General features: G+C 36.4%; 2 protein-coding genes across 6 annotated transcripts; one reads left to right on the top strand and one right to left on the bottom strand.

Moving 5' to 3' along the window:
* The first annotated feature begins 10,411 nt into the window (after window positions 1-10,411).
* LOC126714600 (60S ribosomal protein L17-2-like) lies at window positions 10,412-15,104 on the top strand. Its single transcript, XM_050414816.1, has 7 exons — window positions 10,412-10,576; window positions 10,669-10,705; window positions 10,949-10,989; window positions 13,387-13,617; window positions 13,693-13,795; window positions 13,890-13,957; window positions 14,762-15,104. Exons 1-7 carry the CDS (start codon window positions 10,574-10,576, stop codon window positions 14,828-14,830), a joined length of 552 nt encoding a protein of 183 aa, XP_050270773.1. The 5' UTR covers window positions 10,412-10,573; the 3' UTR covers window positions 14,831-15,104.
* A 1,953-nt stretch (window positions 15,105-17,057) lies between these two features.
* Window positions 17,058-19,699, bottom strand: LOC126714598 (F-box/kelch-repeat protein At3g27150). Of its 5 annotated transcripts, none has more exons than XM_050414811.1 (2): window positions 19,409-19,699; window positions 17,058-18,598 (listed from the first exon to the last, which is right to left on the bottom strand). In XM_050414811.1, the coding sequence occupies exon 2, from the start codon at window positions 18,564-18,566 to the stop codon at window positions 17,289-17,291; it is 1,278 nt and encodes a 425-aa protein (XP_050270768.1). In that variant the 5' UTR covers window positions 18,567-18,598; window positions 19,409-19,699; the 3' UTR covers window positions 17,058-17,288. The 5 variants fall into 5 exon arrangements, with proteins under 5 accessions (XP_050270768.1, XP_050270771.1, XP_050270770.1 ...); XM_050414814.1 differs by having other exon boundaries at window positions 19,520-19,699; XM_050414813.1 differs by lacking the exon at window positions 19,409-19,699 and adding an exon at window positions 19,290-19,341.
* Between the last annotated feature and the right edge of the window lie 2,199 nt (window positions 19,700-21,898).

Here is a 21,898-nt window from a genome sequence, read left to right as displayed (position 1 = left end):
GAGGACTTGACCTTTGATAGAGGATCTGGGCATATATTTAATATCAAAGGCCCCCAAAAGCAAACTCCACATGGCGATCCTTCCTGTGTAGTTGGCGCTTCGAAGCACCGCTCGAAGGGGAAGCTGGGTTAGAACGATGACCGTATGCGCCTGAAAGTAGTGAGGGAGCTTCCATGTGGCGTGCACTATCGCCAGAATTGCTTTTTCCAAAGGTAAGTATCGCATTTCGACCTCATGTAATGATTTGCTTACGTAGTAAACCGGTCGCTGCACCCCATTATCATCCCGTATCAGTACCAGGCTTACAGCATGGGGAGCTACGGCTATGTACGCAAACAGTACCTCGTCTGCCTCAGGGCTGGACATGATGGGTGGTTGCGACAAGTATTCCTTAAGTTGCTGGAAAGCCCGGACACAATCCTCCGATCATTCAAACCCTTTCCACTTATTTATCAAGAGGTAGAAAGGTCGACATCGATCTGCAGATCGTGATATGAACCGGTTTAATGCTGCGATCATGCCAGTGAGCTTTTATACTTCTTTTTGATTTGATCGGGACTTACTTCTATTCCCCTGTGGGTTACCATATAACCTAAGAATTTCCTAGATCCGACCCCAAATGAACACTTGGAAGCATTGAGTCGCAACTTGTGCTCCCTTAAAATAGCAAAGATGGTTTCAAGGTCTTTCACGTGCTCGGACACCATTTTACTTTTTACAACCATATCGTCTATGTAAACCTCAATGACTTTGCCTAGCTGTGGCTCGAACATTCTGGTCATCATCTTTTGGTAGGTTGACCCTGCGTTCTTTAGTCCGAATGGCATCACCTTGTAGTGATAGTTCCCAATGGGTGTCATGAACGCCGTCTTCTCCTAATCCTCTAATGCAAGGGGTATCTGATGATAGCCCTGGAAGGCGTCCAGGAAACCCATTCGAGGGTGGCCTACGGTTGCATCCACCAATCAGTCAATTCGCGGTAAGAGGAATGGATCTTTCGGGCACGCCTTATTTAGGTCTGTGAAGTCCACGCAGACTCTCCACTTCCCCGTTTTCTTCTTCACCACCACTGTATTTGCCAGCCATTTAGGGTAAAAAACTTCTTTAATAGCTCCTGCTTTTTCAGTTTCATCACTTCGTCTTTAAGGGCACTGGCATGCTCCTGTGAGGGACGTCGGGGTGGTTGTTTCTTTGGAATAGAAGATAGGTTAACATTCAAGTGGTGACAAATAAGGCTAGGGTCAACCCCCGGGGCGTCGTAAGCGTCCCATGCAAACACATCGACATTTCTTCTCAGGAATCCGACTAACTCATCTTTTTCTTCAGGAGGCAACTCGGAGCCGACTTGGAAGAATCTCTCCAGGTCGTCGTCGACGACAAATTTTTCTAAACTTTCACACCTTATCTCCTCGGCTGGCTCGTTGTCTTGCCCTGCCGAGGTGGTTGGTTGCTATAAGTTCCCAAGAGCCGAGGACTCGGCATGGGACCGATGTGAGATGGCGGCCACCATACACTGCCTGGCCATGGCCTGATCTCCACGAATCTCTTCTACTTGGCCTCTGGATGGGTATTTTACTTTTTGGTGAAGTGTGGAGGATACAACTTCTAGGGCATGGATCCATGGCCTGGCTACTATCGCTGTGTAGGGTGAGTAGGCATCGACCACGATAAAGTTCACCTCCACCACCTCTGATCCAGTCTGTATGGGTAGTCTGATCTGCCCTCTCGGCGTAATAGTCTTCCCTTCGAAGCTGATAAGGGGAGAGTCATAAGCCGTCAAATCCTCCAGCCTCAGGTTTAGCCCCTTGTATAGATTAGGGTACATCACCTCTACTGCGCTTCCTGGGTCTACCAGCACCCTTCTCACATCGAAACCTTCGATTCTCAATGTAACCACTAAGGCATCGTCGTGAGGTTGGATAGTTCCCCTCTTATCCTCGTCCGAGAATCCTAGTATCAAAGAGCTTCCCTTTTTAGACCTTTTAGGTTCCCTCTGCCTGTCCTCAGAGGGGAGCCAACCAACAGCCAGTACCTTGGAAAGAGATGGCCCAGTTCTTCCTGGTGCGGCAAGGATGATGTATATTGTCCCGGTGGGGGGTCTTAACGATACATCCTTTCGAGGCTCTTGCATTGCCTGACTCGGATGACCGCTTGAGGGGTGCAAAAGGTGACGTAACTTCCCTTCTCGGACCAATTGATCTAGGTGATTCCATAGATTCCTGTAATCCTCAGTGGTATGCCCATGGTCCTGATGATAGTGGCAGTACAAGTTCTGGTTACGTTTTGAAGGATCTCCAGCCATCTTTCCCGGTCATCTGAAGAAGGGTTCGTTTCTTACTTTCTCCAGCACTTGTTATACTGGCTCTCTGAACACGGCATTCACCGTTTGCATGTTACTCTGTCCAGCCTGTCTCGAAAAATCTCTCCTCGGCTGGTTATGGTTATATCGTTCCGACCTGAAATCATTCGCTTTGGGGGGAATGATCTTCTCCTTTCCCTTTCCTTGTAGCTGATCTTCTTCCACCCTTTTGTATTTGTCAATCCTATCCATCAACTGATGAATGTTGGCCATTGGTTTACCAGTGAGAGATTTCCTTAAGCCATGCTCGGTGGGGAGACCGCTTTTGAATGTGCTGATAGCAACATCATCATGGTTCTCATCTAACTCATTATACATCTCCCAATATCTATCCGAATATGCTTTCAGGGTCTCTCCCTCGTGCATGGATAAGGACAATAGCGAACTGAGGGTTCGAGGGACTCTGCTATTTGTAATAAAGCGGGAGCAGAAAGCCTGAGTGAGCTGCTTGTATGAGCCTATGGAATTTGTCTTCAGGTTGTTGAACCATCTCATCGCCATTGGTCCCAAGCTGGATGAGAAGACTTTGCACATCAGGGCTTCATTTTGCCAGTAGATAGCCATTTTCTAGTTAAACTGACTCACGTGCTCCACCGGGTCTGCTCGGCTGTTATAGATGGTGAATGCTGGTTGATTAAAGCGTCGAGGCAACTTAGCTCATTCAATTCTGTACATGAAGGGTGATCTTGAAATTTGGTCTAGTGCCCTATTCATAGCATCGTTCCCCGAACCCTTGCTGGATGGGCTCTCGTATTTTCGTACAGGGCATGGTTCCCTCTCGTAAGAAAAGGTTTCACTTGGGGGAGTTCTCGACCTCCGTCGATAACTCGCGTCCTCCCCATTAGAGGACTCATCTGAGCTAGAGGGAGATCGCTTTTGCTGTACACGACGTAACTTCCTTTTCAGGTCATCTATCTCTCGCTGCATGGCCTGATGACTGTTTCGCCTCTGGGATACGTGACTACCTATGTGGGTGTGACTCTGGCTCGTTTGGGTAGTATGCACGCTTCCCTCACGATTCCCTCTGCCGCCTGGGTTGGTAGGATTATTTTACCGCTAGGACTCAATGGGTTCTGTCTGTTGAGGGTTAACCTGGTGAGGATTCTCCTGGTGTGGACCTAGTTCTGCCATGCTCGACCGTTGTGCTTACTGATACTTTAGTTCTCCCCACAGACGGCGCCAATTGTAGGGACACGATTTTGATTAACCCGGTCCTGGATGGTCAGGCCTTGGCCCAAAAGGTCCCACACAGTGAATTTTGTAGAGTGTGGGCTGAAGAACTTGGTTCCAGTTGGCTTAAACGGTTCGTTGCATAGGCTCAGGAGATATAGAAACAAAAATGAAGAAAGTGGATGTGCAGGGGGGAATTTTATTCATGGGCATGCATTGGTACAATGAACCCTTGCTCCTCTGTTCCTTCTCTCCTTTTTTTTTTCTCCGTCCTCTCTCTTGAGGGACTCTTACATATTATATAGGCCCTCTTTTATCATCTGGGCCTTACACTTGTTGATCATCCAAACTCCTACTTGAGCACCTGTCCCATCAGACACCCTTACCAGTTCTTTGTGAGTTGCAGTGACCAAGGCAGCACTGTTCAGGGGTCTTCTCTTCATTAATGCGGCCAGAAGAGTAGCTGTGGTGCATTTAATGTGGTGGTAACAGCCTTTGCTGGGATATTTTGGATCTCCTTTCTTTTTACGTGCTTGGAGTGAGGACTACAGTAGCTGGGATGCATCTTTGACCTGGACTTTGGAACGTCTGAGGAGGAATTACTCCTCGGACGTGTCCTCTTTGCTCTAGTGGGCCTGAGCAAGGATTCTGGGCCGCGACGTCTCCTCAGACAGAATGGTCCTCGGACGGGCCCAGGGCCCAGCCAACCTATTATTCTGGGCCGGTCCCCACATCTATATTCTTAACTTCCACCAAAAAAAAAAAGTCAAATTTGATTTGTTTTCGCATTTTTTTTAAAGTGGATTTTGATTTCTGATTGATTTTTAATTTCTTAAACCCTAAGTCAACTTACTCAAATCATGGTCAACAATAATTAAAAGGCAAATAGCCAAATACATTATCTGAGGTAACACTTACAACTTTCTAATAAAAAAAAAAAAAAAAAAAAGGCAGCACTTACAAAATATAAAGATTTAGTCACTAATCTTAAGAATTAAATAAATATTCTTTAATGGACAAAACTTATATACAATATCTTAGGTGTTCATCTCTTAAGATTCTGTCATGTGGCTACTTAACTTAAAAAATACACTTCTATTTATGAGAAAAAAGCCACATGATAGAATCTTAAGAGAGGATAAATACTGTACCTAAGTTCTACTCTTCTTTAATTTAATTCATTGCCTAATTTTATCTTTTGCTTAGCGGAAGTGTGGAGAAATCCCATGTTCAAGCATCACAATTCACAAGTGAAGACAGGATGCCATTGATTGGACCAAAAGGATATTGGATTCTTCTTAAAAAAAAGAATTATTTTAGTATTATATATACAAAGTAAATAAGTTTTTTTTTTCCTCATACTAAATTAAGACTATCACGAGTGTTTTTCTTAATATTTATGTCTAGTTTATTTGGCGAAAGAAAGTTGTCAAGGACCAGGTTTTATCAACCAAAAAAAAAATATATATATATATTATTGAGAAAATTTAAAATAAACAATGAACCTCTTTTCATTGTTTTCAACCCTCTTAAAACTTTTGTTAATTGACTTTTGGAAAAGGACTTTGTCATTGACTTTTAATTTATAACGTTTTTTGGTGATTTCCAATATATATATAGAAACTCTTCTTCTCAAAAAAGTTTCTAGAAACTCTTGATATTCAAATTCTAATAAGAATAGTATTTTTAAACTTTGACACGGTTTTATTTAAAGCAAATCATGTTAACAATAATACTAATATACTTATAATACATCATGTGAGATGTGACATAAGAAGAAAAATGCAAATAAATAAATAGGTAAAATACTATTTTGGTCCTTAAACTTTACTAAAAATTTGTTTTTGATCCATAAATTTTACCAAAAAATTGTTTTTAATCCCTAAACTTTAAAAAGTTATTTTTTTTGTCCCTAAATTATTAAAAATATTTTACTTTTTGTTCCTAAACTATTAAGAAATTTTATTTCTCATCCCTATTTTTGTCTCTAAACCATAAAAAAAGCTATTTACAAAAATTTAAGGATGAAAAAAAAAATTTAAGTTTAGAGACAAAAAACAAACTTTTGGCAAAATTTAAGGACCAAAATAATATTTTACCCTAAATAAGTAAAAGAAAGATAAAAAATGTGAGGGTCATTCACATGGTGCAAGCCTAAAGACATAACTTTTAATTTTATATGATATGATGTGATATGATTTTAAGGATTGTATTTTTTTTTTTCATATTATCATATATTATTGAAGAATTATAATTTTCATCAAAATATGTGGGTAGATTCCTTTATTTATTATTTTATTTTTGTATAGCATATTCTCTGAATTAGAAACTACATGCATGCTTATGATTTGTGCCTCAGTTGGAAATATATTATAGAGGAAATAAATTTTTTATAATTTATATTCTAAAAAAAAAAACTTATAGACAAGTATTTAAATGTATATAATTAATGGTAAAACTTAGTTACAATTTTTAGGTACATGATATTAGGTTATCAAACTAAATTTAAATAGATGACTGCACTGATTAATAAAATAAAAACAATATTATCTCTTTAAACTTGAAAGGAGAATTAAATTCAATAAAGCTTTTTTTTTATTTGAATTTAGTTTAAAAGAAAACATAATGCATTTTAAGAATTATACTTATGCTATAAAATAAAAGGAAGTAGTAGACACTGCAAATAAAACTAGAGTAACTGTATATACCATTGTTATTAATACCGTTTCGGACCCCGTTTCGGTTTGTCTAGTGGAATGGAATATTTCGGTACCGGCCGATTTCGGCGTACCGTTTCAGGGTGTTTCGAAGTTCTTAAAAAATAATTTATATATATTCTTGTAGAACATAAAATTGTCAATTCTAATTAATAAATAAATAACTAAATATCAAATAATATAAATCATTTAGTCTTAACTCTTAAGTCTTAAACATCAATAACTTGAAATATAACATCAATTTAACATCACACAATAAGAAGATTACAAGACAATAACTAAATATCAAATAATACAAGATTTACTCCTCCTCCTCATCATCATCCATGAGAGAAGGATCAAATTCATCATCAAAAGAACTCCCAAATAAAAATTAAAAAAAAAAAAGTTAATAATAGGCCAAATCCGGTACCGGCCGAAATTTGCATCTCAGCCGGAATTGGCCGGAATGGACCGAAACGGGCCGAAATTTGACCCGAGGTGGAACGTGGGGTATTTTGGTACCAGTTTGCATACCGGTACGAAAAATTTCGGCCGTTCCGGCCGGAACGGAACGAAATTAATAACAATGGTATATACAACTTTTATATATAAGTGGTCACACACTTTTTTTTTTTTGTTATTGCCGAAAGATACAATAAGTAGTTTTGTTATTGAAATGTTATATATATTTCTTTACAATAAGGCTTTCATGCATATACATAGCTTTTAGTATGTCAGTTGGCTTTAAGATATGTGCTAAAGCAAATTGAATGTTATTGGAGATTTTTTTTTTGGTTAAAAGGGATATTCATTAAACTTAGCTAGCAATGAAAGGCAAAGTATTGGCAACATGCCTTACATAGTACAGACCAGTAGCATCTTCATTAATAAAAGTTACAATATCAAGGGTAGGGGGGTTAAACAAAATAACAAACTCTTCTTGCTGCATACATCCCGTCTTTGTCGGTCCATCAGCTGCCCTGTTTGCTTCCCTAAAGGTGTGATTCACCCTGGTTTGTTGGAACTTGTTGAGAAGGTACCTACAATCATTCAAGAGAGAAGAATAGTCCCTGTTAGTGACTGAGTTAGACTATTCCCAATGGTAAGGCAAGCTGAAGCCCGTCCTGCAATGCCCAAAATTTAGCTATGATACTTGTAGTGAATCCTATATTATGAGTGTAACCTCTGATCCAAGCACCTCTATGATCCCGAATTAATCCTCCACCCCTTGCTCTCCCTAGATTTCCCAACGATGCTCCATCTAAATTTAGCTTACACCATCCTTCTAGTGCTCTATTCCATTTGACACGGGAGTACCTCACTTTGATGGTTCTAAATGATTTCCCCATACAGTACACATACTCAATGGCTTGCTTCAAACATGAGTCATGAAGGTTCGGGTTTAGAGTAGTGTTTTCAAACACTACTCCGTTCCTATGTTTCCAAAGTGACCAAATAGCAAAGGTGAACACTGTCTTTCACGGACATCCTTTCACCTTAATCAACGAGTTGCACACATAGTTGGCTTCGAGCCACTTAAGTATATCAAGATTGAAGGTGGATTTCAAATCAGATGGCACACCAATTTTTCTCCAGAAAGCTGCTGCAAAGGGACAATCCCTCAACATATGAATTATAGTTTCTGCATCAGAGTTGTAGAGAGGGCACACGTCTTCACATTCAATTCCTCTTGATGCAATTACCTCCCTAATTGGTACACTATTATGATGACACAGCCAGAGAAAGTGACAAATCCTTGGCAGTGAGTCAATTTTCCAGATCCAACTCCCTTTGAAACCATCGTTGTGCTCCTCCTCAAGTCTTACCAAAGTGTACGCTGATGCCACAGTGAACTCCCCATCCTTTGAAGCTTTCCAGTTCATAGAGTCTCCTTTCTCTCCATATAGCTGAATGGGTGTGGCAATGATTCTCCCTTTTATACACGGTGGCAGATCAAAAGAAATGGCATTCCAATGCCATTGAACTCCTTGTCTTGTCTCTTCAACAGTGATATCCTACTCTGCCTGGTGGATTGGTCCCTAAATTAACTCTCTAACTAATTTGCCCTTGACCCAATTATCAGACCAGAATTTTAGCTTGGAGTTACTCCCTACATTCCATCCTATTCCCTTCATGACAACAGGGAACCCTTGTTTAATTGCTTTCCAGTTAATAGAACAAGGCAGTTTGTCCGGGTCCCTGGCATTTTTTTGAGTTTGGGAGCAGTATTTGTTCAGTAAAACTCTCGCCCATAGGGAGTCACGTTTATGGTATATTCTCCAGTTTAATTTAGCTAGTAGGGCTATATTCTTTGTCTTTGCTGCCTGAATGCCAAGTCCTCCTTCCTCTTTAAGTTTGATAATTTTACTCCAACCCACCATATGCATCTTCTTTTTTTCTTGCGTGGTGCCCCACAAAAAATCCCTACTGATCTTGTCAAGTTTGTCACAAAGATGGGAGGGGAGGGTTGCACCTTGCATAACATAGTTAGGAATGGTGGACATGATTGATTTAACTAAAATTGTCCTTTCGACAAAGGATAGAAGCTGGAATTTCCAACCAGCCAGCTTGTTAATGACCCTCTCAACAACAAATTTAAATTGATTCCGATTTGAACCCTTATTCCTCAAAGGAAACCCCAGGTAATTTCCCAAGTTGTTGGCGGCTTGGATATTTAACTTTTCACAAATCTTGGATTTTAGACCAGCTTCCACATTTTGAGAGAAGTAGATCCGAGACTCAGCTGTGCTGACTTTCTGCCCAAACTCATTGCAAAACAGATCTAGCACCTCCCTTATGACTTCACTCCCTTTCTCATTAGCTTTTGCGAACAATATTAAATCGTCCGCAAAAAAAGGGTGTGATATCTCTAAATTTCCTCAGGAAGCTTTAATTGGGGCCCAATCCCCTTCAATACATTCCTTATCACACAAGGGTTGAAATTTATTGATGAAGGCCACACAATAGAAGGCCAAAATTGAGAAATGTATTATAGTAAAATTTAGCTAGCATTTAAAATGTGTTGTAGTAAACTCGAACTAGCACTTCAGACTTATCTAAATTTCCAACAACTTAAATTTTATATTATAATCAAATTTCATGTAGTGGATAACCTGGAGCTCAATTGACACATTTCAATGTTTTCAATAGAGATGTTTAGAGTGTGTTTGTTTAGAGATGAAATAGGGTGGATGGAAAATTTTGGAGAGAAAATGGGAAGAAAAACTTTTTTGGAGTGTGTTTGGTTAGGTAGAGAGGAAAGGAAAATAAATGGTGGGGCCCAGGTGTTTTTTCTCTGGGTCCACCAAAAAGTTTTCTTCCTAAAATGGAGAGAAAATTGAATGGAGAAAATAAGACTGCTTAATAGATGAAAATGCCAATGTGCACTTTTGCCAATTTTTTTTCTTTTCCTTTCTTGGGCATGTTGCTTTTGCCATTTTTTTTTCCTTTTCCTTTCCTGGGCACTTTGCCTCTCTCAATTTTTTTTTTCTTTTCATTTCCTGGACATTGCCCCCTTTTTTTTTCCTTCTTTGGGCTGTGGGTGTAATGGTTGTTTTTTTTTTTTTTTTGGGTTTTACTTGACATGATTTTTTCTTTTTTGAGACATGATTTTTATTGTTTAATAAATTGGGTGATTGCTTTTTTTTTTTTGGTTGTTTGTCATTTTTTTGTTTTAATTGGCCATAATTTTTTAACTAGGGTATATGAGTAAATTTATACAAACTTACTTTTTCCATTTTCCACTTTTCTACTCCCAATCAAACAAAAAGGAGAGAAATTAAAATCTTTCTTATCCTTCTACTTTTCCATCTTCCCACAATTTTCAATTATCAAGTTACCCAAAAAAAATAAAGTGTTCTTTAAATGCTGGTCCGTTTGGAATTCACTTATTTTATTGAAACTAAAACTTTTTGTTGAAAGTACTATAGATAAATGTAAAAGTTAGCTGAAATAGGACAGTGAGACTCATAAATAGTACCAAAAAAGTGTAATGAAACTCATAAATAGTAACAAAAATAAACTGAATAGTAAAATAAGTCAGCAAAAATAATATTTGCCAAACTAACACTCCTAGTGCCAAAAATTTGAATCCAATGAGAACCATAAACATAGACAAATTGGGCCCATCTCAACGAAAACAGAAGTCAAATGTCCAGTACATTGGGCTATCTTCCTGTAACCCGAAAAGCCCAAGCCACGTTTTCGGCATTGGCTTCAGCACAAGGCCTAAACCCTAAAACCCAGCTAGGGTTTCACTCCATCGATCGCGTTAAGCACAACGCTCTCTTTGCCCCAGAAAGCTCGGTGATCAGTGACCCTCCCAATCTACCTTGAACCAACAACAATGGTAGCTAAATCTCTTCCTTGTTGCTCATATATAATATGTGTTTATGCTTTTCTATGTTTGGTTTGTTTTACTATGGTTTCTAAATTTTTTAGGTGAAGTATTCAAAGGAACCTGATAATCCCACCAAGTGTGAGTATTTTCAATTTCATAATAGCCCATTACGAAATCTATTACTATTTCTATTGGTATTCGTTAAGAACTAGGATTTCATGTGTTAGTTACAGTCAGTCTTGTTCAGATTGTGGAGTTGTGAGTATTTGGGTAATTGAGTATTTTTTTTTTCTTGGGTGTGTAGAATTTTAGAGTTTCACACAAACACGCACTTGCGAAATTCATGGGGTGTAATATTTGAGTGTCTTTCTGTCTGTGCAGCCTGCAAGGCCAGGGGCTCGGATCTGAGAGTTCATTTCAAGGTATCATTGTGTTATTTAAATTGTACATTATGTGGTTTAAATGAGAATTTTTGTGAATTTTGCATGGTTGATGCCAATTTTTGTTTCAACAGTGGAATGTCCTAAATGGGTGTTTAGTTTTGTTTCATGTGGATTGTAAAACTTGATGGATGATGGGGGGGCTTATTTCTTATGTGAACAATTATGCTAGGAGTTGTTAAAAATCATTGCATTATTATATGCTGAACTGCTGAAGTTGTTGCTTGTAACAGAAAGTTCAGTAAATGCTTGCACATTCATGGATTCTTCTGGTGGGAGTAAAGGAGTTTGATCAAACGCAAACTAGAAACTGGAAATTTTTTTGACTTTCCCTCTTTTTCAACCATGCTTTAGTCACATTGTCCTCATAAACTATAAAACTCAGCAATGTTCCCCTTTAACTATGCTTTAAATTTCTATTGGACACATTTTTCAAAAATTTGACTCGTCTATTAAGCTTGAAAAAATTTCTTACAGAAGCAGGGGCGGAGGGGGGGGGGGGGGGGGGGGGGGGACATTGCTCAACTTTGAATATTGGATTTCATAATTTTAATGGGAAGTAGCTTTTTAGTTGGTTTCCAATAAGATCTTAAGTCTTAATAAAATTCCTAGTGAGTGGGGGAGAAACACTCTAATACCTATATATAAGAACAAGGGAGATATTGACAATTGTAGAAATTATCATGGAATTAAGCTTTTGAGTCATACTATGAAACTTTGGGAGAGAGTGATTGAACATAGGTTAAGACACTAAACAACAATATTGGAGAATAAATTTGCTTTTATGCAAGGGAAATCTCATGGTAGCTATTTTCTTACTTTGACATCTGATGGAAAAAGATAGAGACACTTGTAAAGCTCTCTGTATTGTTTTTGTTGACCTAAAGGTGGATGATAGGGTAGTACTTTCAATGGTTATGTGGTGGATCTTAGGAGGGTATCTCAATTGGTTAACCTCATGGGAACCCTCCATGAGGTCTCTAGTTCGAGTCATGGGATTACTAGATATATGGTTTTAGCGAGTGAGGTTGTGTATATGAGGTTTACTTGATAGTTGATAGGGGTGGGTACAAGAAGTTATCCTGCCTTGAAGAGGTTCGTCGTTATTAAAAAATTAAATTCATTTAAAGTATATTAAATTGTGTAAAGATATGTATGATAGAACTTTAACTAGTGTGAGAACAAGTGGGGAGAGTACAAGAAGTTATCCTGCCTTGAAGAGGTTCCTCGCTATAAAAAATTAAAAAAGAAATAAAGGAGTTCATTTAAATTATATTAAATTGAGTAAAGATATGTATGATGGAATTGTAACTTATGGGAGAACAAGTGGAGGCATCACAAGTGAATTTCCTATAGTATAGGTTTGGATCAAGGATCAATATTAAGTCCATATCTCTTGAAGTTAATGTGAAGTTAGAAATTTGGAGGGATTCTTTAGAATGTAAAGGCTTTCAATTAAGTAGGACTAAAACATAGTATATGGAATGTAAGTTTAGTAAAAGTAGAAACAAAGGTACCTATCAATCAAAAAAAAAAAAAAAAGTAGAAAACAAAGGTGAAGGGATTGTTAGTGTTGAAGACTTGATGGTCATGAGATTCCAAAAAATGAGTTATTTCGATATCTTGGATCAATGGTTCTTAAGGTGAAGAGATTGAAATGGATGTGAATCATAAGAGTAGCTGGATGAACTGGAGAAGCTCATGAGGAGTATCTTTTAATTATAGTATACTTATAAGTAAAAATTGTATACGATTGCTATGAAACCAACTGTGCTATGTGGTACTGACTGTTAGGCTAAGGCTATTGAGTATACAGGGAAAGGCAGGATTCGAAATAAAGAAATTTGCTTAAAGATAAGAGTGACCCTATTGGTGAATATATGAATGAGAATTACTTGAAATGGTTTGATAATGTGTAGAGACGAGTGAGTTCATTCAAATCAAGGGAAAAGTAAAGGAAGACCTAAAATAACATTAATATAAGTAGTTAAAAAAGATATGTCAATTAAGGGAGTGACAAAGAGTGTGATTTTGGATATGATAGAATGATGGAAAAGAATACATATGGCTAGCCCTAATTAGTCTATCGAGGATCCATAGCTGGCCCCAAAGTTTTTGGAGTAAGGTTTGATTATTGCTTTTGAATATAGTATATGGTTGGTGCAACTTTTGATTGTATATATTTTGATGTCTTATTTGTTGTGCAAGTGAGTTTGCCCTTGATTAGGTTGTGTAAAATCATTTGTGCAATTGTAATGACTAGGCTGAATATTTTTCAATAGCAATGAAATGTATTTATTGCTATCAAGTGGTACTGTTATATTGTCTCTTTTATCTGCTTTACTTTGTTTATGTTGTAACTGGGCTTTTGAATTCCAGAACACAAGAGAGACAGCCCATGCTATTAGAAAGTTGCCTCTAGCAAAGGCTAAAAGGTATCTGGAAGATGTTCTGGTCCACAAACAAGCCATTCCCTTTCGACGCTTTTGTCGTGGTGTTGGTCGAACTGCTCAGGCAAAGAACCGTCATTCAAATGGTCAAGGACGCTGGCCTTTTAAATCGGCTAAATTTATTCTTGACTTACTTAAGAATGCTGAGAGCAATGCAGAAGTATGTTTCACTAAATTTGTTCTTGGTTCAATCTTTTTTAAACCATTTGAAAAACTGTGTCAACCTCTTATGTAGGTGAAAGGTCTGGATGTGGATTCTTTGCACATATCTCACATCCAGGTGAACCAAGCCCAGAAACAGAGGCGCCGGACCTACCGTGCTCATGGGAGAATCAATCGTGAGTTTTTCCCCCTCTTTGCTTTTTTTTTTGGGTGTGGGTGGGATGGGCTCGTGGATTTGTTCTAAATATTATTCTTTTATTCCTTATGCAGCCTATATGTCATCTCCCTGCCATATTGAGTTGACCTTGTCTGAAAAGGAAGAGCCAGTCAAGAAGGAGGTAATTGAGAGTTTCATGTGCCAATTATTGAAAGTTAATATATATATTTGATAAGTAATTTGTGGGGGGGGGGGGGGGGGGGTGGGGAGGGCTGGTTTAATTGTGATTTTAATTCAAGATGGATGCCAGCCAACCCATCTGTCCAACATATGCATGGCATAGTTGTGACATTATGCAAGTGGTTTTATTTATCCATTTCCTAGGCAAAGAAGATAAAATGTATGTCATAATCAGTATAGTTTATTAATAGAATGTTTAATTGCCCCTCTGAAAGTTCATTGAATCCATGCTATTTCATATAATCAAACCCAGAAATTGGTTGTGCATTAAATCCCACGACCAAAATTATCAAACAAATGGTATTTTGTGGTAATTTGTGATAATCTTGTAATGGCAATTTCAGAGTTAAAACTAGTTTCATAAAAATGCATTGGATTCTTGGAAATGTTATATTCACATTTCATACTTGAAATGTACACTGAAAGGAATTTGAAAAATAAAACGACATGTTTAATTCCCCTCTATGGCTCTGTCCCCATCCTTTTAGGAAGCTACTTGCTATAGTGGATGGAGCTGATGAAACAAAATTTGAGGTCAAATATGTCTGCCAGTTCTCTAAAATTACTTTCATGGATTGATTTTATTTAGATAAAAAATAATTGTACCACATTCAAACAAAGAATATAATTTTTATTGTCACTTTTTCCTTGGATCTGAAACTTCTGTAATTAAATAGACTGGTGGACATTATTACTCTTATCATCGTTTGAATTTGAATTTTCCACATGATTTTGTTGGATGCAGCCTGAAACACAGTTGGCTCCTAGGAAAAACAGGAAGTCTCAAGCTTTACATAGCGGTGCTTCTTCTTGAATGTGGTGGCTACAGGGAATTCTAGTTATTCATTTCTGTACTGTCCACTCCTTTAAAGTAGAATCTATCCTTCTAAGATAATATATCATTTAAAATTGAGAACCCTGTCTCTGATTTACTGTCTTTTTCATCAAATTTTCTTTTTTGAGTACTTGTATGGAACTTGAATCATGGATTTTTGTTTATTTTAGTTTTGATATGGATGTTGGAGTAACATTAACATTGATGATGCCTTAAAATTTTCATTGGAATGAGTAACATTATAATTATGATATATTTTGTCTACTTTAATGAAAAATCTCTGTCCCCCACTTTTGATAGGTTGATGTTGTCAAGTAGTGGTTCCTTGTAGTAAATAAATAAATTGGGAAATCGATTATGGTGGAGTTGTTGACTGCACTGTCTTGTTCCTTGAAACTCTTTTTTTTTTTTTTTTTTGCCTCCATTTTTGCATGAAAATCAAATCCTAATGGCTACTTTGTGTTTTCCTTGAAACTCTCTCTCTTCCACCCCCTCCCTCTTTTAATTTTTAATTTTGTTTTTAATTTTGATAGGTGATATAGTACATTATTTCACATCAGAATGACCCCTCGTTTAGCTTCAGAAGGCAAGATCTCCTTTTTAAAATACTCAACCCACTTCACTTCATGCCTGCCTGCCTGCCTGCATCCATCTGATTTGTTTGTTTGTTTTTATCACTTTAGTGCCTCTACTACCATGATGGGTGGCTTTGGCTTAATATCTAGTGTTGTGTTCTCTCAGTTTGTGCTTCTTACAAAGTGACTTTGCTGGGTGGATTCCACCACTTAAATTTTGGTGCGACATGGCTTTGGTCCTCTATCCTTTGTTAAATTCACGTGGTGCTTCTTATTCCAAATCACTCTACCACTCCAACCTAGTGAGAGTTTGGTACCTCTGCAGAAGGGTACATTACAGTTTCCTTTTGCTTCTTGGTTCGTGATGCTGGTGAACTTTGGTTTTTACTGAAGGCAATATTGTCAAGGTTTAATTACAAATTTGATCCTCAACGTTTACCCTGTGTTTCAGAATGATCCTTAAGTTTATTTCTTAACCTTTTAAATTTGTCAAAAATATCGTTGTCATCAATAGGTAGATAGAAAAGTATAACATGACAAACAAAAACACTAACCAAATTTGAGGATTTCACGTCTGAAATCCCCATGTCTTTATTATTATTATTATTAATGGGCTCAATGTTATTATGAGTGTTTGATTTTAGTGTTTCTGTTTGTCATGTCATACTTTTCCATCTATTATTTGACGACAAGAAACTTTATGACATACATTTAAAAAATCAAAGACTAAATTGAAACAATGTATTAAAGATCTTTAATGCTAAATCTTGAATTTTGATCTTACTTGCTTTAAGCATATTTCAACTTTAGGGAGTAGATAAAATTCTTTTAAAAGTTTACCAAATGGGTATAAAAATATCAAAAAGCTCTTTTGGCCCTTAGAGAGCTTTTAGGATATCCTTAACGCTGAGTTAACATGCTCTATAAGCTTTTCTTGATTTGGCTAAAAGGTAAACATTGAACGCTAAAGCCTTGTAAAACATCTTATCAATGGTCATTAGAAGAAGTTGCTAGAGGCAATTTCGAAAAACTATGGGAAAATTAGGCTCTCTCAAATTGCTAATAGACATGGCACACCAAGTGAGAAGCCCATAGTTTTGTTTGTATTGCATTATATAGGTCTTTTAATGGTACCTCCAATGGTTTGGGGCTATGCTTATAATACCCATCGAGTGAGTATCACGTGACGTGAATTATTAACGAATGCTATAAAGTTATTATCATATGTGATCTTGTTAATATCCGTTCAAAATGGCAAAAAAAGGAAAATTTAAAAGAAAAGAAACATTAGTTATCGTGTGATGCGATGAAATTTGCTATCATATTTGACATAAACATTAGTTTATTCGATTGGTTATAATATAACGTGAAAAATAATATAGTTAAAAAAAAGTGGAGTGACTTAATTTGATGTGAGTTAACAACATTTGTAACAAAGTTACTATCATGGTGTCATAGGTAACCTTATTACCAGTAAAAGTACCATACCCACGAAAAAAGAGTGGATATTGTAAAATTTTCCTATTCTTATCGTAAAGCAGACAACTTTGTTTGATAAATGAGACATACACAAACTATAGGTAACCTGTTTAGAGAGCCTCCCTTCCAAGATAAAAAAATCACACAGGAGCTGGAAAAAGACAGATAAAATCAGTAACATTCGTTAAAAGTTACCTTGTGTCATCATCACAAAGGTTTTTTAGGACAAGAAACACACCCATGCAATAGTAATACAATAGAATATTAGAGCAAATACAATGAAACTCGTACTAGTGACAACTTACAACTCCCTAAATTCGAAGTGTAGTTTTTATTCAGATGCTCAGATCCAACAACTTAAGTCACTGCTTAAGATTTCAACTTCAGGCTACCATGACAGAGCAATTTAAAATGAAGGGGCTGCGCTGGTTTGTGCAACCCTCAATAGCCCTCCAATGCAATTTATCAGCTTGTGGTTCTGGGCTGCATGTGTATATAGTCATGTCACGGACTGAATTAGTGGATGTACCTATGACAAGTAGCTCATCACCTAGAGACTTGAATGCTACTCCCCATCCTCTAGCAACATCAGCTCTTACTGGGACTGGTCCCAAGTTCTTCCATGAATTGCTGCCCTTTATGTACACCTTGAGCTCATTTGAAGAAGCTTCAAGTGAGTAGAGCTCATTGTTGACAACAGCAACAAGAGGTGGAGATTGGGAACTTTGGACTGGTGAATCTTTTAACATGTTTGGGATCAAGTCCCAGTTGTTTCTCTGCTCATCAAATGCTTCTGCACAAGTTAGACCTTTCCCTTCCTCATCTGTCCCTCCAATCACATAGAACTTATTATCCATGTAACAACCTGAGCAAAGTTTCCTCTTCTTGTGCATACCTGGAAGGGATTCCCATGATTTGGTCTCTGGATTATATTTCTCAGCTGAGCTCAAAGCTTTCCAATTAGACACGATTCCAATGCCACCAGCAACAAAAGCACAAGTACCGCATGTGGCAGATGCAAACAAACACCTTGGATTCATCATATTAGGACCCTTGAACCATTTGTTTGATGCCAATTCATACCTCCAAATAACAACACCATCATATTCTTTGCCTGAAACAATGAGATGAGTCCCAGCACAAACTGACTCCTTATCCCCAGATGAAAAACAAATATCTGATGGTAAGATTGGAAGCTTTCTACAAGACCCGAATTGCCTGTCACATGCCCTCCAACTAGTCTCCCCACTAGCCAACATGAAAACAGAAGGTTCTTTAAACCCAATTTCCTTCCTAATCTTATATACCTCACCACTCTTCACAAGAGCTAAAAACATCTTGTTCACAATAGAGAACTTCCCGTATTCTGATCTTGGAACCCTGGCCAAGATAAGAGCCTCTAACTCCTCACTCAGTGAAGCAACAACGGAATAATCTGCATCCTGAGGTACACCACCTGAGGAACCACCAACCCTTGAAGAAGTTGATCCATCCCATGGACCAACTCTAATCTTTATTGGTGGGGGACTATGAGAATATATGCAACTGCTACTACCCAAGTCCATGGCAATAAGACCTCCTTTCATACTACCATGCTTGCTATCATCCGTACACAAATCCTCCCTTTCTTCTTCACCCTCTATTTCTTTACCTTGGGACATGAGTCACAACTCTTTTAAACCGAAAAAATTCTCTGTAATTAAAATAAAATAAAAGATCCAATGAAATGATAATCGGCAATCCAATTAACAATATGCATAAATCATCATAACACTCGGATAAAAATAGCTAGATGATAGATTGAGAACTTCAAACCAATCTTATGTCATGGACCAATCAATAATTTGTGCACCTTTCAGAAATAAACATATAGAAAAAAAAATTTCTATCATGGATTTAAATCATGAAAGATACAAATAAATAAGCACAAGCCCCTCGGGAGAAATTTTATGTATACTCACAGAGATATTGAGGCCAACCGACCAATTTATGTCATGAACTTGTCAAGATTTATAGAAGTGAGTAAATTTAAATATCAACCTTAAAGAAGAAAAATAGAACACTCAACTGAGAAATTCATATTAAAGTAACATACTCTTGATGGGTTTAATCATAATTGATAGGATGACTAAAACATAAAATCCAAAAAGAAAAGAAAAAAAAAAAAGTTAAGAAACAACTAATTACTCAGATGAGAAACACCTGTAAAATCAATCTTATCAAGATCCAAAAGATAAACCAATGAACATGAACACCTTTGAAACTTCAAGAGGAAACGAAAAAACAAAAAGGAAGGTCAAAGATAGACAGCAGACTGAGACAAAAGATAAATTTTTAACATGGGTTTACCAAAAAAGATTCACGAGATAAGCATTCACACATACATGAAAAACCGATACAGGCAGGCAAAAAGAGCCACCGGCAGAAATGATCAATATATAAACACACGTGTAAAGACACGCACACATATAGTAGACGTAGAGAGAGAAAGAGAGGCGCATACCAGGGAAGTCAAAGTCAAGTTAAGCAGTACAAAGGAGAGAGGACACAGTTATAAAATGAGCAATGAAACCAAAGAAGAGGAACTGGGTAGTCCCAAGTTTCTAGGACTTACACTTGAAAACAAGGGTAGTAGTAGTAGTACGGCAATAAATGTTAGGAGAACTTGGGGCGAGAGAAGGAGAATGAGACATAGAAATAGTGAAAGATAGGCCATTAAGGCACAGAGAGATTTTGGGTAGGAGTGAACAACAACAACAACAATAATAAAGGATATAGAAAGAAGGTTTCTCAAAAAAAAAAAAAAAAGATATAGAAAGAAAGAAAGAAAGAAAGAGTTTGTGTTCAAGTTGAAGAGCCATCCCAGTAAAATGGGTTTTATTAATTTATGCTTTATTTAGTGTGCATCTTGTCTATATGGGATTGTAATACGCCGAGAAAATCAATTTTTTTTATTTACCACTATCATCACCATCCACAACAACGTTGTATTATTAGGTTTTTTGATATCAGAAAAGGTAAGCCTTTTTAAGAGAGGGAACGATTGTGTGCGTGTTACTTGGGAGGTTGGTTCTTGCTTTTTTTTTGGGTGAGAGGTACGTTTATGTATCGGTAAATACTTAAGATGTGAAATAAGAGGTGATATATATATATATATATATATATATATCTCTCCTCATAAAATTTACTTGACAATTGATTAGTTTTTGAATTTTGTATTTCAAAAAACCCTTTTTTGGCTTTTCTTTACTAGTGCCTTTAAGATATATCATAATGGATATTTAATATTAGGGAAAATCATACTTTTTCACCGTAAACTATTACCCTGATTATATATAACCTCCCAAATTATCAAAATGCACTGTCATCCTCCTAATTAAAAAAAAAAAAAAGTTACACTTAAACCATTATATACTATTTGTTTTGTTGTTAAGTTCAATGAAATTTAGCACTAAAATACTCAGTTGTCTGTTTTACAGAGAAGAATAAATTAGTTTTTAAATACTAAATTTAATTTGTCATACTTAACACTAAAATAGATGGTATAGAGACATTAAAATAGAGTTATAATTTTTGAGGGTCAATTGTATGTTTCAATAGTCTAAAGAGTTAAGTGTAATCAGGGTAAAAAAAAAGGATAAAAAGTTTAATTTTCCCTTAATACTAGATTTTCCAATAAATAATGTCAAGCTATGTATAAATATTAAAAAAAAAAACGTACAACTACACTTTTGCTTGCAAATCAATAAACTATTGATAAGTATATATATATATATTTTTTATAAAAAACAGTGTATTACTGCTCATAGTTAAACTTTTATTAATTCTTAACACGTGTCGTTGGAACATTGCTAACATGACTCTTCTTTGTAGCCACCTGGAAGTGTGGAATATATATTTTTTTGCTAAATTGGGAGTATGGAATATTTAACCACACTTTCATTGATGTAGTTTATTTTTAACAAATTTAATTGCAAGGGTCACCTTCGAATAAAGCCATGGTTCTCGAGTATATGTACCCATTTGCCACTTCCCGTAACTTCAGAAGGCAAATAGCTCGACTTCAATTGGAGGACATTAGCAAATCATTGGTGTTTAAAAGCGAACACGATCTAAAAGCTCCCACTTCCGTTTATATATATATATATATATATATATGTCAAAGTGTGACAATTAATTTTGCTACTTTTTCATTGTGCCACATTATCTAACTATTTTTAACCATTTCTTTCTTATTTTTAATTCTTATTTTTCTTATTAATTTCTCAATTTATTGTTTCACATTCTCCAACATTTTTAACTCTTTTTACATTTTTATCTACCCACTATTCTCTACCTTAACAACATTTTTTCTCTATCCATTTATCTTAATTTATTTTAGCTCTTTTTTTTTCAAATTCTTTTACTATAAATTTGTTATTCTGTTTCATTCTATGCATAATTTTTCCCACAAAAAATGTTCTCTCTCTCTCTCTCTCTCACACACACACACACATTTTTTTTTTTCATTTTTTGGTGGATATTTTTTTCTTGCATCTCTACTTTGCATCTCCCTCTTATAGTTTTGGTTGATTTTTGTTTGAGTTAATACCTGAGCATTCACAACAAGGTTACTAAAAAATATAGCTTTTAGCAACTTAAAATACTACTTTATCTATTTTAGCACCCCACTTTATAATACATCCAATATCGAATGATTTATTTTAGCATTCAACACATTAAAATAATATAAACAACACAATAAGATAATATATCCAACACAATAAACAACAACCACAACCATTACCATATTAAAATAATATATATATATATATATATATACTTTTTTTTTATAACTTTGGAGCTACAATAAAGTGTCAAAGATGACACTTTACTGTAGCTTAGTAGTCAAAAGTTTTAGGTTTGGCAACTTTGATAAAGATGATTTTTTTTTTTTTGGGTGCTAGAATGACAATATAGCAATTTTCACACCTTTGGTGTGAATGCTCTAAAT

Source organism: Quercus robur, chromosome 2, assembly GCF_932294415.1.
Source record: "Quercus robur chromosome 2, dhQueRobu3.1, whole genome shotgun sequence".
In the NCBI taxonomy this organism is placed as follows: domain Eukaryota; kingdom Viridiplantae; phylum Streptophyta; class Magnoliopsida; order Fagales; family Fagaceae; genus Quercus; species Quercus robur.
The sequence above is the reverse complement of the archived record's forward strand: the minus strand, read 5'-3'. Positions and strand labels throughout refer to the sequence as shown.

What these genes read in the sequence shown, in the direction of transcription:
- LOC126714600 (XM_050414816.1), top strand. An exon ending in ATGCTGAGAGCAATGCAGAA is followed by an intron (nt 13,618 to 13,692) that starts GTATGTTTCACT and finishes CCTCTTATGTAG; the next exon opens with GTGAAAGGTCTGGATGTGGA. An exon ending in TGCTCATGGGAGAATCAATC is followed by an intron (nt 13,796 to 13,889) that starts GTGAGTTTTTCC and finishes TTCCTTATGCAG; the next exon opens with CCTATATGTCATCTCCCTGC.
- LOC126714598 (XM_050414811.1), bottom strand. Translation starts at nt 18,566, where the DNA reads ATGTCCCAAGGTAAAGAAATAGAGGGTGAAGAAGAAAGGGAGGATTTG.